Source organism: Tasmannia lanceolata, unplaced genomic scaffold, assembly GCF_043159265.1.
Source record: "Tasmannia lanceolata isolate RefF3 unplaced genomic scaffold, GAP_Taslan_0.1 ptg000026l, whole genome shotgun sequence".
In the NCBI taxonomy this organism is placed as follows: Eukaryota; Viridiplantae; Streptophyta; class Magnoliopsida; order Canellales; family Winteraceae; genus Tasmannia; species Tasmannia lanceolata.
The window spans coordinates 7,140,332-7,156,585 of record NW_027518703.1 but is presented as its reverse complement, the minus strand read 5'-3'; the positions used below and the strand labels follow the sequence as shown (position 1 = coordinate 7,156,585).

At 38.4% G+C, this 16,254-nt stretch overlaps 1 protein-coding gene across 2 annotated transcripts; it reads left to right on the top strand.

Annotated features, from left to right (window-relative positions):
* Positions 1-373: 373 nt before the first annotated feature.
* On the top strand, positions 374-16,146 carry LOC143858606 (katanin p60 ATPase-containing subunit A1-like). Of its 2 annotated transcripts, XR_013238985.1 has the most exons (8): positions 374-640; positions 1,836-2,331; positions 4,757-4,954; positions 8,197-8,441; positions 9,042-9,200; positions 9,379-9,466; positions 15,596-15,934; positions 16,044-16,146. XR_013238985.1 is itself a non-coding variant. In XM_077369296.1 (7 exons), exons 1-7 carry the CDS (start codon positions 522-524, stop codon positions 15,875-15,877), a joined length of 1,587 nt encoding a protein of 528 aa, XP_077225411.1. In that variant the 5' UTR covers positions 374-521; the 3' UTR covers positions 15,878-16,146. The 2 variants fall into 2 exon arrangements, 1 of the variants encoding a protein (XP_077225411.1); XM_077369296.1 differs by having other exon boundaries at positions 15,596-16,146.
* Positions 16,147-16,254: the final 108 nt, after the last annotated feature.

Here is a 16,254-nt window from a genome sequence, read left to right as displayed (position 1 = left end):
TCTTTTCAATCTTCCAAAAAAGGGATTTGCTAGGGACCATCGCAAAGGCATTTTGTGGGTTGGCTGTTGCATGATGGAGCAGCCACCTCAGATGAATTAAATGAAAAAGACAAAATCCGTGCCTATGTGTGGCACTGAGGCACTCTCATGCAACAACGGGCCTGCGAAATGCCTTACGCGATGGTCACTCTCGTAAGCAAATAAAGAAAGAAAAAGACAAGATGAGGTATTGCAATTGTCAAAACATGGTAGTGTGAATATCAGTACCCTTCTCTTACCAGATCATAAAATTTCTGCGTATACATGAGGGTAGTTCCGTAATATCGACTCTCCCCGGCCTAAAAAGCTAAAAGTTCAAACGTCTCCATCATCTCAAATGTGTTGCAGAAGAGTGTTCAAACCAAACACATCCAAAATTAAGTTAAGAAAAAGCCCTAAAAAAGCACAGCATTTCCCCAATGCTTTCTTTTCCATTGAAACCCAATCAGAACCCTAATTCTTCAAAACCCTAGGTTTCAAGAATGGTCGGACCACTTTCAGGCTTGCAGGATCACGTGAAATTGGCCAGAGAATATGCCCTAGAAGGCCTCTACGATAGCTCCATCATCTTCTTTGATGGTGCCATCGCACAGATCAACAAGTAATTTCTTCTATTTGCATCTCTCATTCTCATTTTATTCGATTTTTTCACGTCGATTCATCTTTGGGAATTCTTTCAAGATCTCAGTTTGCTGGCTTTTGGTTTCGCCTTTGTACAATTTCCTTTGTTGTCTTATTTATCAATGTCAAGGCGGATTTGCTATTTCTTTTATCTTTATGATTTTGATTTTAAAAGCAATTTAGTAAATCAGCTTAGGTAATTTCACCTTCTTTTTTTTTTTTTCGCAGAAATGTTTCTCTGTTTGATTCAGTGCCTTTTATTTACTTGAAATTTCTGATTAGCTGATCAGAATTAGAAATTGGTTTGTTTTGTTGATGAATTTTGATTCTTGCAATTAGACATTACTGTTCATTTATTTTTGAAATCCATTACAGTTTCCATTATCGCATAAATATTTTAATTATTCTGTGGCTGTTGCTGTGACTTTAAAGTTGACCAGACCACTATAGGAAGAGTGTTCTCACAGTATCGTTATTCCAACTTTCTATTTACCATTTCAGATGAGGTACTATTATTATGTGATGCACATGTATGTTGTTTCCGAGAAGCCTTGATTCTTAATAGTTGTTACAATGCTACTCCCGATGTTTCATCGTATGTATGTTGATGTCTTCCTTGTCATATGACACTAGGATTATGTTTTTGGAGTGGCCTCCAATTGGTTTATGGGCTTTGTAAGTCTTGTATTACAATTTCCACCTTTTGATGAAACATGTGCCGAAGATTGCCCTTTAGCTCTTTAGATGAATTATAGCATATCTGGGTCACCACCTAGTCTTGTGGCCATGACAGTGGTCCAGAAATCCATCCAGTGGCTGCCACCTTGGGTAGCCCAGAACCCAAAAAGCCACATTGATTGGTCATTCCTCACACCTCGATCAATGGATTTCTTGTTAAATATAAACTATTGCCAATATCATTCATAAGTTTTAAGTTTAACTCTCCATTTGCATCCCACTGATCAGATGATTGTGATCTTTTGATCGATGTGACTTCTGGGCCATTGTTCATCTACATTGGGGATGTGCGATCAAAATCACTGCCCATGTGAAGATGTTTCAAACTGCGAATGCTGAATTCCTCAAATTTTTAACTTATATCCACATTCTTTTGCGTATTTTCCCCATTACGGGTCAGCAGAAAGGTAAGATTCTCAAATTTTTTCTGTTTTCAGGCACCTGAGCACACTCGATGATCCTTTAATTCGTACAAAATGGATGAACTGCAAGAAAGGTCTATCCGAGGAAATAGATATTGTCAAACAGTTGGATGCAGAAAGAAGGGCCTTCAAGGAAATTCCGGGGTCTAGACGCCCTTCCTCGCCCCCGATTCCTACTAAATCCTTTATTTTCCAACCACTTGATGAGTACCCGACTTCCTCAGGTGCCCAGATGGATGACCCTGATGTTTGGAGACCGCCCAGCCGAGACAATAATCAGCAATTTGGAAGCAGAAGAACAGGAAGGGCTGGCCAAGTGGGTGTAAGAAAATCTTCTCAAGATACAACATGGGCTCGTAGCTCATCTAGAGGGGGAACTGTTGGTCGTGGAGCAAAGTCAAACAATTCAAGTAGATCTAACTCAGGTGTTCGAGCATCGACTGCATCTGGAGTGCCTGGGAAAAAGAGCACAACCTCCGGCAAATCCTATTCCGGCAAGAATGATTTGCTGGTAATTCTAGTAAATTTATTGGTCTTTGCCATTTCTATATGTTGATTGCAGTTTAGTGATTTCTGCATTACTTAGTTTGTCTAAACCAAGTTGGACATTTTCTTTTTGTTGATTGTGATTACCGATTTCTGCCTCTCGCTTCGAAGTTATGTTGACAAAGTTGAAGTTAAATGAGCATAATATTTGATTGTTCATATCTCTTTCTCTAATAATTATTGACATCGTCTCTTAAATTTAGCTTAGCTTAACTTGGCTTTGACTTGTCTTCGTTTTTAGAATTGGTTTGGTTGACTTTGCTCGACTTATATTGGATTGAACTAGATTTGCCATTCTTCAGCTTGTCTTGTGCCTAGAAGAACACAGCATGGAATCCCCTTGCATCTTCTCACGGCAGTGCCATAGCTGATACACATTTTTCCTAGTAAGTTGCGTTGTAAAATTTCTGATTTGAATTGTCATCTCCGGATGACAGATCCCCAATTTGCTAGTAGGGATCGCTTGCTACTCCCACAAAATTTTTTTGGTCATCTTAACTTGACTAAGCAAAATAAAAAAATTTATTTAAACCACTGTTGCCTTAATAAGAAAATCAATTGACAGGTATTGTGTGTGAGACTTGCAGGGTGGGGATTTGTACAAAAAGAATGTCAAAGTAGACGAGGATAATAGTTGAAGTGGATACCCTGTAGAACTTAGTGTCATTTGGATATGTAGCCTGGGTGGTGAGTGCCAACGCAATTCAGGTTTCCGACAAGGTGGCATCAAATGCGGGCATGGTTATGCTTCCGTTCAAGAAGTCAAAATAAGAGAGAAAAACCAAGAAATAAAGAAATGGAGAAAAATTATCAATCCAATAGAGAATTTTAAAATATCATTCAGTTCCAACCAGGTCTGTTTATGGCAAATATCTAAACTTCTAAACTAACAAAAATCATTTACAACTAATTTGGTTCTCTTTGTGTTGCCTGCTGTAACAAGCATACAAAAGCATTGAATAAACCCTAAATAGATAATAGGAAACCAAAAGAACAAAAGTTATAACTCTTTGACTTGTGGGCCTTGGTTTCCTTTAAACACAGCAACAACAGCAACATAAAATGGAAATAATCAGTAGAACATGAGTTGCAAACAATTAAAATGAAAGGGCATAATTTTCTTTGGTACCATGAATTGCACAGATCATGGCTGGCTTCTAAATGGTGGTAGAACATAACCTTTTTCCGCCATGCGGCTATGTTCCCTGTGCTGTTGAAGAGTGGAATAGGCCATTAAAATTGTGGTTAAATGGCTTTAGCAGGTGCAGTAACAGGAAGCCTTTCTCCATTGATTCAGGATCCAAACTAAGAAGAGATCCCCACTGTCACGAACTTGGGCCAGAGCATTGCATGTATCTCCTGTCCGAAAAGTTCTCATGCTGGCACCTAGAGCTCCACCAATATCCTGGACAAAAGCGACAACCAAAGCTGGAAGTCTTCATCATGTATTATGGTGAATCTGATACTGTATTTTGCATTAGGAAGTCTTAGCAAGAAAATCTCTCTCTCTCTCTCTCTCTCTCTCTCTCTCTCTCTCTGCATGTGTGCATGCATGGTGCAAAGCATGAGGTAGGTGATTTAGTGACAAAAGCCAACATTAGCTGTTCTGAAAAGGGACACGGTGTCATGGGATGCTGGCATGGGTCTTTTTTATGGCATCATGAGGATGCTTCATCTGTTCTGGCCTGGAGTGTCATTATTGTCTTGGGGACTGTCTACTGTCTCCAAATGTTCATGCTGAAAAAGACCAAATGTTAGAAGTGTCTCCAGGTAACACATGTGGCAACTGACAAATTCACAAAGCTTGTGCCGAGATGTCACTATCAAGGACCATTTAACTCGATGGAGCACTTTGCAGAAGGCAAATGATATTGAATGAATTAAATTCAAGGAGATCTGATTGCAGGTAAGTTTTGTCTTTTATAATGAAGGTGCTGATCAAGAAATACTTCATTGAGCTCAAAGTTCCAAGGCGAAGAGTGATGCTCTCCCAAGACAATATCAGAATTATAAATAAGAGTTGTGAATCTTCATTTATAAGAATGCATAGACACCTAATACAAAAAAAAAAAAACAATTTTTAGAATGCCCATGAAACCAGTCAGAGTTAGCTAAACTCTGTAGGCATAGAAGCAACAAAAAGGTATAAAAAATAGTCTAAATGGGTCCAATTCAACCACTTAGTGAGTTGTCTTGCTATATCCCTTGAAAAACTATATTTTTTTTTCTTTTTTGAATTTGTTAACCACATTAACTGTCAATAATCATGATTGATCTTTACTTTTTGCATAATCGCTTCGGTTATAGATGCTGTTGTCATATTTATTTGATATCGGTCATATTTTAAATCCTACTTATCAATTCTGGTTACTTGTATGTGATGTTGATAGGGTGGGGATGCGGAAGAGGGAAAATCAAGGAGAGGACAATATGAAGGACCAGATGCAGACTTGGCTGCAATGCTGGAAAGAGATGTATTGGAAACGAGCCCTGGAGTAAGATGGGATGATGTTGCAGGATTGAGTGAAGCCAAGAGACTTTTGGAGGAAGCTGTCGTCCTTCCTTTATGGATGCCTGAGTATTTTCAGGTACTCCACTTCCATTGGGCCTGACTTTTCCACTGTCAATGTTTTTCCTCAATTTACAGAAACTGCACCCTGATTTTTCTTTGCAGTGTTTCCTTTGTACTTTGCCTTATCCTTTGAAGATTAGTTTTATATCACTCTAAAAAATGTCAACCATCTAAGAACACAAGGATCCAACAAAAAAAGTTCCTTGAGACAGCAAGAATTTCAATCTTAAATTCCCAAATTCTGCGCCGACTAGACTAATAACAAATTAAAGAATTTATAATAATGAATTTAGTAAGGAGAAGAATGTGTTATATTTCTGCCTGTATGCACAGTAGGTCTCATGGAGTCTTAGAATGCCTTAGGTCACTTTTTGTCATGGATTTAAATTTCAACTGAAACTGACAGAACGATAGAAATGTTCGGTTTCCATCCCCACCGAACCTAAACTGAAACGACCAAAATACATAAACCAAAATTGTAAGGGTAATATTGTATACTATATCAGTATGTATTCGATTATTATATTTATATGAATTGCATGCGAAATGTGGTGCATGTATTACATATAAATATTTATATGAATTACATGTGAAATTTGGTATGTACTAAATTATAACGTATGCGCAACACTGCATTGCACTAGGTGTTCGATGTTTTTAAACCATTATGGATGGTTGTCTTGCTTATGCGATGCTTTGTAACTTGTGTGTATTTGTGTTTATAATAGCATTTTATGAAGTTTCATCTTTAAATTCTATCTTTTGCATATGATTAAAGTATAAAAGATTAAATAACGCCGTCTCCAACAGCTTAAGCTTTTGGAGTTATTGGTTGTTTGACATGTTATCAAAGCAATTGGCCTGGGTTCAAAACTCCTTGTTATTAAAAAAATCCACATTTAATGGACAACCCAAAAAGAGGGGCCACGTGCCACGTGTAGGCCAATCCTAAAAAGAGGGGCCATACATGAGGGGGAGTGTTTAAAGTTTAAAAGATTAAATAACTCCATCTCCAACAACTTAAGCTTTTGGAGTAATTGGTTGTTTGACAGTTTCCATATGTTTTCGTGATTATACAGGATTTCCACTGATATTTTCAACCAAAACCGAAACTTTCCGTTCCTTTGGTAACCGAAACCGAATTTGAAACGTTGCTTTTTGTAAAGGGCCTAGAAGGCTAGAACCTTGTTGAGAACATCTCAGTTCTATTCCATTTAATTAGTAGTCCTTGAATGATTACATCATTACCCATCTGAACTGTCTCACAAATGTAAAGGAAGGTCTGCATGGGTGTGCGGTGTCCCAATGTAAAGCAGGCTTCTGGGGATGTATTGGCTTTCAAGTATAGCAGTCAAATGCCCAGCGAGAGCCCCCTGGGCACCTAAGCAGGGTCCATGAAACAGGTTTTTCTAGCATATATAAATGCAGATACTTTTTTTACAAGCATACAAATGGACTTGTTTAGTGGTTTAGTGCCAAAAGATTTTCAAGTCTTATTCAAAAGTCATTCTTACAATAATTTATCAGTTCTAATGATGGGTGGCCGCCTAGGCTATAGGTAGGGCTGTATTTGACTCCCAATAAATCCAGTGAATAGCTAGGTTCAGGATGACTAGGCTGGTTTAGTCTAGACAACAGGCTTTTGGTTCGATTCCAAGGTGCAAGTAGCCTAGGTTATTTTTTATTGCAATGCATAAAAAACCCAGGAATTGAAGATGATTTGATCTTGAATGCTGAATGAATCCAACTAAGGCTTCTGCAACGATTATGACTGTTTTGCTCTCCCTTTTTGAAAATTCTACTTGGAACTTGCTACTTGTTACCAGGTTGAGTACAATATGCAATCACTGCCCTATTGGACTGGTTTATGTCGGAGTTCTATGGTCAGTGATGGATTAATTCTTAACCAGAAGATATAGATCATCACCAGTGCTAGTTTATAGAAATTTATTGTAGATGAAGTAACTTCAAGGTCAGCAAAAGTTCCACAAATTCATAGGAAATTTAGACATAAATATTCAATTATCAAAGTAATTCTGTCAGTAAATGTAAAGCTTTATCTAAATAAAAACCTGCATACATTTTCATTTCAAAAATGAAATTAAGGTTATACAATGTTGAAAATCAAGAGATCTCTAATATTGCAAAACAAGATCAAACCAGTGTTTAAAATGCAGATTCGTGGAACGTGGCCGAAGAAAATCCTAGTCGACTCGGCACGACCCGGTCGAACACTTGGTTGACGCGGTCATAATCCGGGAGAGTCAAAGGAGTTTTTATTGACTTTGTAGGGCAAAACGCGTAACACGGCCACGGTAAAAGGGAGTCGGCTCGGCTGAGTTCCGAGCTGAGTCAACAAGTTTTTAAACACTGCTTGCACCTGTAGCCCTAATATGCGGTTCAGTGTCGCACACATTAGTCCCCCGGGGTGATGAATCACTGCCAGAATACAAGACATTAAATGCACATCATACAGATTAGGCCATCAGGTATACTCAAAATGATTGAACTGTTAAAAATCACGGGATCGTTGGTCAAGGTCAAATGGCATATCTAATATGATATGTTGAGTGTTCATTTTTATTTTTTTTGAAAATGGTGATATGCTGTGTTCATTTAAAACATCTTAGTCAAAAGACAACTCATCCTTCCAAGTGCATGTTGTTTGTGTGATTGACAACCTGTATAAAACTGCAAATGTTATTATAACCACAGTTACAAAATTTTCCCAACAATAGTCAAATATTTGAAAAAATCCCTAATTTCCATCTCCTTGTTTTAAACTTTAATAAAACTTATGTGAGTTAAATGTGATATTTTCCGAACTACACCCAAATCTTCCAAATTAAATGCGAATTTTACGAATAGTTCATTAATTTCTCGTAACTTTCATCCACAAATGAAATTTTATTATCATCTTGTTTTTCTATCATTTACTTCAGAAGTAAAAATAGAGTTTTTACACTGTCTTTGAATCCTGAAGTTAGGTATTGCTTGAATCTAGTTATGAATTATTATTGACTGATAATCATTATTATTTTCAATTGCTACAGTAACTGGAGTTATTTGAATGCTTCCAAAATACTGTTCCTTATGATAATATAGCTCCTATATCTGACAGAAATACTGAGAATTAGATCAGTATTGCAATCAGAGTAGTTCAACGTATCTGTTGCAAGTGTCTGGAGTGAACTTTTTGGTGGTGCATTGCCATATATAGAGTTGCCATAATAATTTCTTTTACGTTAAATTTTACAGGGTATTCGTCGGCCATGGAAAGGAGTTCTTATGTTTGGTCCGCCTGGCACTGGAAAGACTCTTTTGGCTAAAGCAGTGGCTACAGAATGTGGAACCACATTTTTCAATGTTTCTTCGGCTACACTGGCTTCAAAATGGCGTGGGGAGAGTGAGCGCATGGTTCGATGCTTGTTTGAATTGGCAAGAGCTTATGCTCCAAGTACAATTTTCATTGACGAGATTGACTCACTTTGCAATGCTCGGGGGTATGCATATGTGGGCGCCTTCCCTTCTTCCTTTTTTTTCGTTTGGTAGAAATAGAAACTTGTCTCCTATATATGTGTATATGCATATGGATACACTGTGACATAATGCATGCTAAAACCTCTGAAATTTCCAAAGGAAAAAGGTGCATACATATGCATTACCGTAGATACACAGTCCAGAAATTCAAGTGGTTTTTTAGTGTATTAGTATTAGTCCAGGTAACACTATTAATTCATGTAACACAAATTCACATATGTATTTATTTTTATGTAGGCATGCATGTGCTTATGTACTTGCTATACATTATCTTGGCCCCATTTCAAGGGCACATTTATTCAAAGGGGCGAATGTTTTATCTAGTAGTTGACATTCTGCCTATGCTATGCATAGTTCATGGAAACTGACATCAATATTGATGCCCTTTGAACACAGGTTTCGAAATAACTGTTGTGATTTATATATTATCTGTTTATTTTTTAAATCTTTCGGCTTGATATTTCTAGAATGCTTATGGTTATGGTGGCACATTTTAGTGAGTTTGATCCCGTAATTTTGATGTCAATATAGTGGATAGTATTTAAAAGCTTGGGTTTGTCCAGTGCTTCAGGAGAGCATGAATCATCTAGGAGGGTGAAGTCTGAACTTCTTGTACAAGTAGATGGTGTTAGCAACAGTTCCACTGGTGAAGATGGTCAACGGAAAATAGTGATGGTCTTGGCAGCCACTAACTTTCCATGGGATATTGATGAAGCGCTTAGGTTTGAAATCATCTAAAACAGTACTATGAGACTTTTGTGATACGGTTGTTGTTATGGTTTTATTCCGAAGAATTTGAATTTTGGCATATCTTTTTTTTTTTCCATTTTCTTCAAAATGGGCCAGTCTCCTCTTGTGTTGCGCTTGGACTGACTTGGGATGTTATGTGATGCAATGCAGGAGAAGGCTGGAAAAGCGAATATATATACCTCTTCCAAATTTTGAGAGCCGTAAGGAGCTTATCCGGATTAACCTCAAGACTGTTGAGGTAAATGGTTTTTCTTTACCTGTTTAAAGTTCTTGGCAAGTTAATTTTTTTTAATGTGCCATGCTTTAGTGGTTTTTTTTTTTTTTTGATAGATTTCAAGCTTCAGATGTCTTCTCTTTTGAACTTGTTATGCCTTTTCTTCAGATACGGCATACTCATGTCTTTTGTGTGATATACTTATATACCTACATTGAAAGTTCATCATTATTATTTGTCACAACCATTTATTAGTTCAGGAGTCCATTGATCAATAAATTCAATCAGTCCATAAAGGCATTTTGAAGGCATATACTCAATGACCTCGAAGCTCTTATTCTTAGGAATATTTTTCCTTAAGGGGTAGCCCTCTCTCCTAAATCTTACCCTTGAATCCACTTCCGAATCACTTAATGCTCCCACCATCAACTACTGCTATTGCTTCTTATATAAAGCTTCTGTCCCTTTTGAATCTAGATATTGCAACTTTCACTTATTTTATTTTGTTTCATTTTTTGGAGTGAGTGTGTGTGTGCGCTTGGGGGGGGTGTGTCAAATGAGAAAAAGATGATTTATTTGGTTAATTGGGGGATTTTTGCAGATCCGAATCAGCTGGTGGGCTTGAAATTCGTAATCTCAGCTTAATGAACTATGCTCTTCTTGGGAAGTGTCAGAGGAGATTCGGAGAAGAGAGAAATCCTTTATGGGGGAAGGTTATAGTGCATAGATATGGGAGTGGTCATGGTGGTTGGAACCTGAATGATAGATATAAGAACGATACTATCAAGGTATGGAAGGACATTTTGAAATTGGAACGCAGATTCGTGAAAGGTATCAGATATAGAACGTATAAGGGAGACAATGAAGTTTTGGAAAGATCGGTGGTGTCTGGAGTCGTCTCTTGTGGTCTTGTTCATTGACCTTTTTGTCGTGGCTAGTGATGCCGAAGTCACGGTCTAGGATTACTTCAAGTAGGTATGGTTTTAAATTTCCCCGAAATTGCCGAAATAGATTTAGTAACTGAGCTAAGCGGTGAAGAATGAGAACTGGGCCCATCTTTGACTCCCACCCCGCTACCAAGGTGATTCAGAAGATATGTCCTCAAATAAGGGTAGGGAATGAGCTTCCGGCTCTTCATGCGTCGGTGGAACGGTAAACCCCATACGAGAATGAATTGGTTCCGCACAACATGTTTCCATTTCCATCCCCACCGAAACGAAATCTACATGATTTCCTTTTACATCATTATTTCCCCGAAATTTTGACCGAAATTCCCAAAACTCAACCAAAATTCGATCAAAATGGTCGGAACAACAAAAATATGGAAAGATATTATTTGCATTTCATTTCATTTCAGTAATGTAGAGAATGATATCTGATGGGCAACATCATTTAACTGCACAACAAAGTAATCGTATCTTATGCATGAGATATTAGATCGGCATGGGAACGGTAATACATTGTAACTCTATGTCGTATTAAGGTAGAGTTAGGGTCCTTGGAGGAGAGACTGGTCATTGTACTTTCTTTACAATGTACTTCTTTATTGACTTTATTGTTCTAGACATGTGTGACTAGGGGTGTAAACGAGCCGAGCCGAGCTTGGCCAGGCTTGGCTTGGCTCGTTCAGCTCAAAAGCTCGGCTCGGCTCGGGCTCGAACCAGGCTCAGGCTCGGCTCGGCTATATTAAGTTCACACCCCTCATCTTCCCTGGACAACCCTATCTAGTGTAATTTGACTACTTTTTTTAGACTATGGGGGGTGGTCCAAGTAACAAATGGGGTTCCAAAAATGAAGTGACATATTTTGCCTCCCCCTTTCACTCCCTGGACAACCCTTTTAGTGTATATATTAATATATACTATATATATATATATTTAAATATATTAAATTCTTAACGAGCCTTAACGAGCCGAGCCTGGCCTAAATCGGGCTCGGCTCGTTAAGCTTAACGAGCCTGGCGAGCCCGCTCGGCTCGGTTTGTTAAGGATTCGAGCCGACCTCGAGGAGCTTCTGAGCCCGAGCCAAAATTGACACCCTTATGTGTGACAACGCATGTCAGTAGGTGTTCGACGTGATTAAGCCATTTTGGATGGTTTTGTTGCTCATGTGATGGTTTCTAGGTATATATTTATGCTTATTCTAGCATTCCTCAAAGTTTCATCTTTAAATTTCATCATTTGCACATTGTTTTAAAAGATTAAATGCACATTGTTTTAAAAGATTATTATTTTTTATTTGCATATGTTTCTATATGTTTCTGTGATTTTACAAGATTTCTACCAAAATTTCCACCAAAACCAAAATGTTTCCGTTTCCGTGCCGATCAAAACCGAAACCGAAATTTAAATCCTTGTTAGTAGGTAGATGGTAGGGTCTCTTGGAAAGTTAGGTTCAAGTCCTGCCCTAAAAATTAGCGTGGGGATACCCTGTCAAAAAAGAAGAAGAAAAAGTTAGGTTCTGTCATAATTTTTTTCGGAAGAGGATGGATTCATTGGTTAGGTTCGTAAATATTCTCAGCTATGAATTTTTGAAGAGGAACATAAGCGACAAAAGGGTCTGCATCTGGAACTCCATCGAGGTTTTCAACATCAAATCCGTTATCTTCGTCTTTTGTCAGCTTTCCCATCTTCGCCAGCAAAAAAAATTTGGAGGATTCCAGCACTCTCTAGTGTGCCTTCGGATGGTCCTCAACTTTGGTTAAGATTTTGACGTTTGATCATTTGAGAAGTCGAACAGAAGCGACAAAAGGGTCTGGATCTGGAACTCCATCGAGGTTTTCAACATCAAATCCGTTATCTTCGTCTTTTGTCAGCTTTGCCATCTTCGCCAGCAAAAAAAATTTGGAGGATTCCAGCACTCTCTAGTGTGCCTTCGGATGGTCCTCAACTTTGGGTAAGATTTTGACGTTTGATCATTTGAGAAGTCATGATTTCCTATTGCAGGTTAGCTCGAGAGGTTTGGAATTCGTAATGAGAAAAAAGAGGATTTATTTGGTTAATTGGGGGATTTTTGCAGATCCGAATCTGCTGGTGGGCTTGAAATTCGTAATCTCAGCTTAATGAACTATGCTCTTCTTGGGAAGTGTCGGAGGAGATTCGGAGAAGAGAGAAATCATTTATGGGCGAAGGTTATAGTGCATAGATATGGGAGTGGTCATGGTGGTTGGAACCTGAATGATAAATATAAGAATGATACTATCAAGGTATGGAAGGACATTTTGAAATTGAAACCCAGATTCGTGAAAAGTATCAGATATAGAACGTATAAGGGAGACAATGAAGTTTTGGAAAGATTGGTGGTGTCTGGAGTCGTCTCTTGTGGTCTTGTTCATTGACCTTTTTGTCGTGGCTAGTGATGCCGAAGTCACGGTCTAGGATTACTTCAAGTAGGTATGGTTTTAAATTTCCCCGAAATTACCGAAATAGATTTAGTAATTGAGCTAAGCAGTGAAGAATGAGAACTGGGCCCATCTCTGACTCCCACCCCTCTATCAAGGTGATTCGGATGATATGCCCTCAAATAAGGGTAGGGAATGAGCTTCCGGCTCTTCATGCGTTGGTGGAACGGTAAACCCCATACGAGAATGAATTGGTTCCGCACAACATGTTTCCATTTCCATCCCCCCCGAAACGAAATCTACATGATTTCCTTTTACATCATTATTTCCCTGAAATTTTGACCGAAATTCCCAAAATTCAACCGAAATTCGATCAAAATGGTCGGAACAACAAAAAAATGGAAAGATATTATTTGGATTTCATTTCATTTCAGTAATGTAGAGAATGATATCTGATGGGCAACATCATTGAACTGCACAACAAAGTAATCGTATCTTATGCATGAGATGTTAGATCGGCATGGGACCGGTAATACATTGTAACTCTATGTCGTATTAAGGTAGAGTTAGGGTCCTTAGAGGAGAGACTGGTCATTGTACTTTCTTTACAATGTACTTCTTTATTGACTTTATTGTTCTAGACACGTGTGACAACGCATGTCAGTAGGTGTTCGACGTGATTAAGCCATTATGGATGGTTTTGTTGCTCATGTGATGGTTTCTAGGTATATATTTATGCTTATTCTAGCATTCCTCAAAGTTTCATCTTTAAATTTCATCATTTGCACATTGTTTTAAAAGATTAAATGCACATTGTTTTAAAAGATTATTATTTTTTATTTGCATATGTTTCTATATGTTTCCGTGATTTTACAAGATTTCTACCGAAATTTCCACCAAAACCGAAATGTGTCCGTTTCCGTGCCGATCAAAACCGAAACCGAAACCAAAATTTAAATCCTTGCTAGTAGGTATATGGTAGGGTCTCTTGGAAAGTTAGGTTCAAGTCCTACCCTAAAAATTGGCGTGGGGATACCCTGTCAAAAAAGAAGAAGAAAAAGTTAGGTTCTGTGGTAATTTTTTTTGGAAGAGGATGGATTCATTGGTTAGGTTCGTAAATATTCTCAGCTATGAATTTTTGAAGAGGAACAGAAGCGACAAAAGGGTCTGGATCTGGAACTCCATCGAGGTTTTCAACATCAAATCCGTTATCTTCGTCTTTTGTCACCTTTGCCGTCTTCGCCAGCAAAAAAATTTGGAGGATTCCAGCACTCTCTAGTGTGCCTTCGGATGGTCCTCAACTTTGGGTAAGATTTTGACGTTTGATCATTTGAGAAGTCATTGATTTCCTATTGCAGGTTAGCTCGAGAGGTTTGGAGCCGCTTATTAGCTCGCTTTGGCATCTTATGGGTCTTTCCTCTTGGACTACAAAAACTAGTTGAAAGCTAACTGCTAGCCCCTTCGCCAAGAAAAGGAAAGATATATTATGGAGCTCGGTCTTTCATGTTACTAATGGACTATATGGAACTCAACTCTCAACTCAACTCAACTAAGCCTTTGTCCCAAACTAGTTGGGGTTGGCTAATGAATCCTTTAGAAAATTATCATGATGAAGGTGAGTTGAGTTTATGACCGGCTGCCAACTTGACGCCAACCCTCCTCCTTTATCCTGGGTTGGGGCAGGCTTTGAAAAACACGGGCGGAGTTTTATGGACTATATGGAAAGAACAAAATAATCGAGTGTTTAAGGGTAAAGTAAAAGGCTCTCATATCTTCTTTTTAATGGCTGAAATTTTATTAAAGAACCAAAGCGGGAAAACCCGTGACCGAGAAGGTCAAGATAATAATGACAGAGAAAGACAAAAGCAAATGATTGAGATAGAGAATCTATAACGCCTCCTGATACCGCATTGATCAAGGTGGAAGATAGTCATACAATTCTAGGTTCTTCTCAGAAACACCTGCCCTAGCAAGCCTATCGGCATTGCTATTAGGCGACCTGACATGATTAAAAGACATAGAGGAACCTGCCACCATGTCCTGAATCTCATCCAAATATAAGGCAAATCTCCAAGGGGAGGCTTGGGATCCCTAGAGCCACCTAATGACATTGAGGAGAATCATCCTCCACCGCCACGTGACCCATAAGGTTCCTCTCCAACAATCTAATGCCCTGCACGATTGCCCTGATCTCCGCCTCATTGGAATCTAATGCTATTCACTTAGGCCCTGTTCATTTTGGATTTTGTGAATCGATTGAGTCGAAAACTGGTTAATGGATTCAAAATTGCATTAATAATGTACTTTGATCACACTGTTAGGATCAATCGATCAATGTGAATTTTGGGCTGTGGTCTGTCGAAAAGGTCGTCCACCAATTGGATGGTTTGGATTGACAGGCATGTTAAATGATTGGACAATATAAATGCTTTATACACCAAACTATGATGTATATTTTTTTGTATAGGATTATGCCCTTCAATATACTCTTCATTTTCGTTCCACTTCTCAGATTCTTTAGTCAAAGAAACTGAAGATCTGAAGTACTTCGTTCTGGACTGTTGCCATAACTATAGCCGACTGTCTAAAACTACACAGATACGTAATGGTAGCCTTCCAGTGCAATGTTCCAGTTGTGGCCTGTTTAAGAGGTTCCAAATATATTTGATGGTCCAATTTGATGCATATAGAGATTGTTTAGACACTGACAGTATATAATTATACATTATCATTCCCCTTATTTGAGGCACTTGTGTCATTTCCTTTTGGTAGGCTTTATATCTTTCAGTAACTCGCGCATACCCCTCAAACAGGTTGCTCCTGATGTAAATGTTGATGGCGTGGCCCGTCGAACAGACGGATACAGTGGAGATGATCTCACGAATGTATGTAGAGATGCCTCATTGAATGGCATGAGGCGTAAAATTGCAGGCAAAACACGAGATGAGATCAAGAACATGCCTAAGGATGAGATTTCAAAGGACCCAGTGGCCATGTGCGACTTTGAAGAAGCTTTGACCAAGGTTCAACGCAGTGTATCAGCAGCTGACATAGAACGCCATGAGAAGTGGTTTTCGGAGTTCGGATCAGCATAGAAACGGAATATTGAGATTGTGGCGTTCTTCTCGATCCTTCTTCCAGTTCAATGATTGGTAATGATTCTTTTCAGTTTGCCATTTAACAGTGTTTAATCTATGCTTATGTGTTTCAAAAGATCTCAATTTCTTCGGCTTCTCTGTTTTAATTTAATTTGTGCTGTAGGACTACTGTAATACGTTTGGAACACGATTGAATCTTGAAATGGTGATGACAGAGGGTTTCATTGAATGTATCCTAATGTAATATCAGGTTTTTCTTCTTCTCAGGGGGTTTGAAATCCTTTTATCACGTCTCTTCTGATTTTTTTGAAATCCTTCTAGGAATGATATTACTAGTATCAGTATGGTCACAAAATCATTCCGATTTTTGATAA

Excerpts from the sequence above, each read along its gene's own strand:
- LOC143858606 (XM_077369296.1), top strand. The coding sequence starts at position 522 with ATGGTCGGACCACTTTCAGGCTTGCAGGATCACGTGAAATTGGCCAGA. Across the intron at positions 4,955-8,196 it reads GGATGCCTGAGTATTTTCAG|GGTATTCGTCGGCCATGGAA; the intron begins GTACTCCACTTC and ends TAAATTTTACAG. Across the intron at positions 8,442-9,041 it reads TCACTTTGCAATGCTCGGGG|TGCTTCAGGAGAGCATGAAT; the intron begins GTATGCATATGT and ends GGGTTTGTCCAG.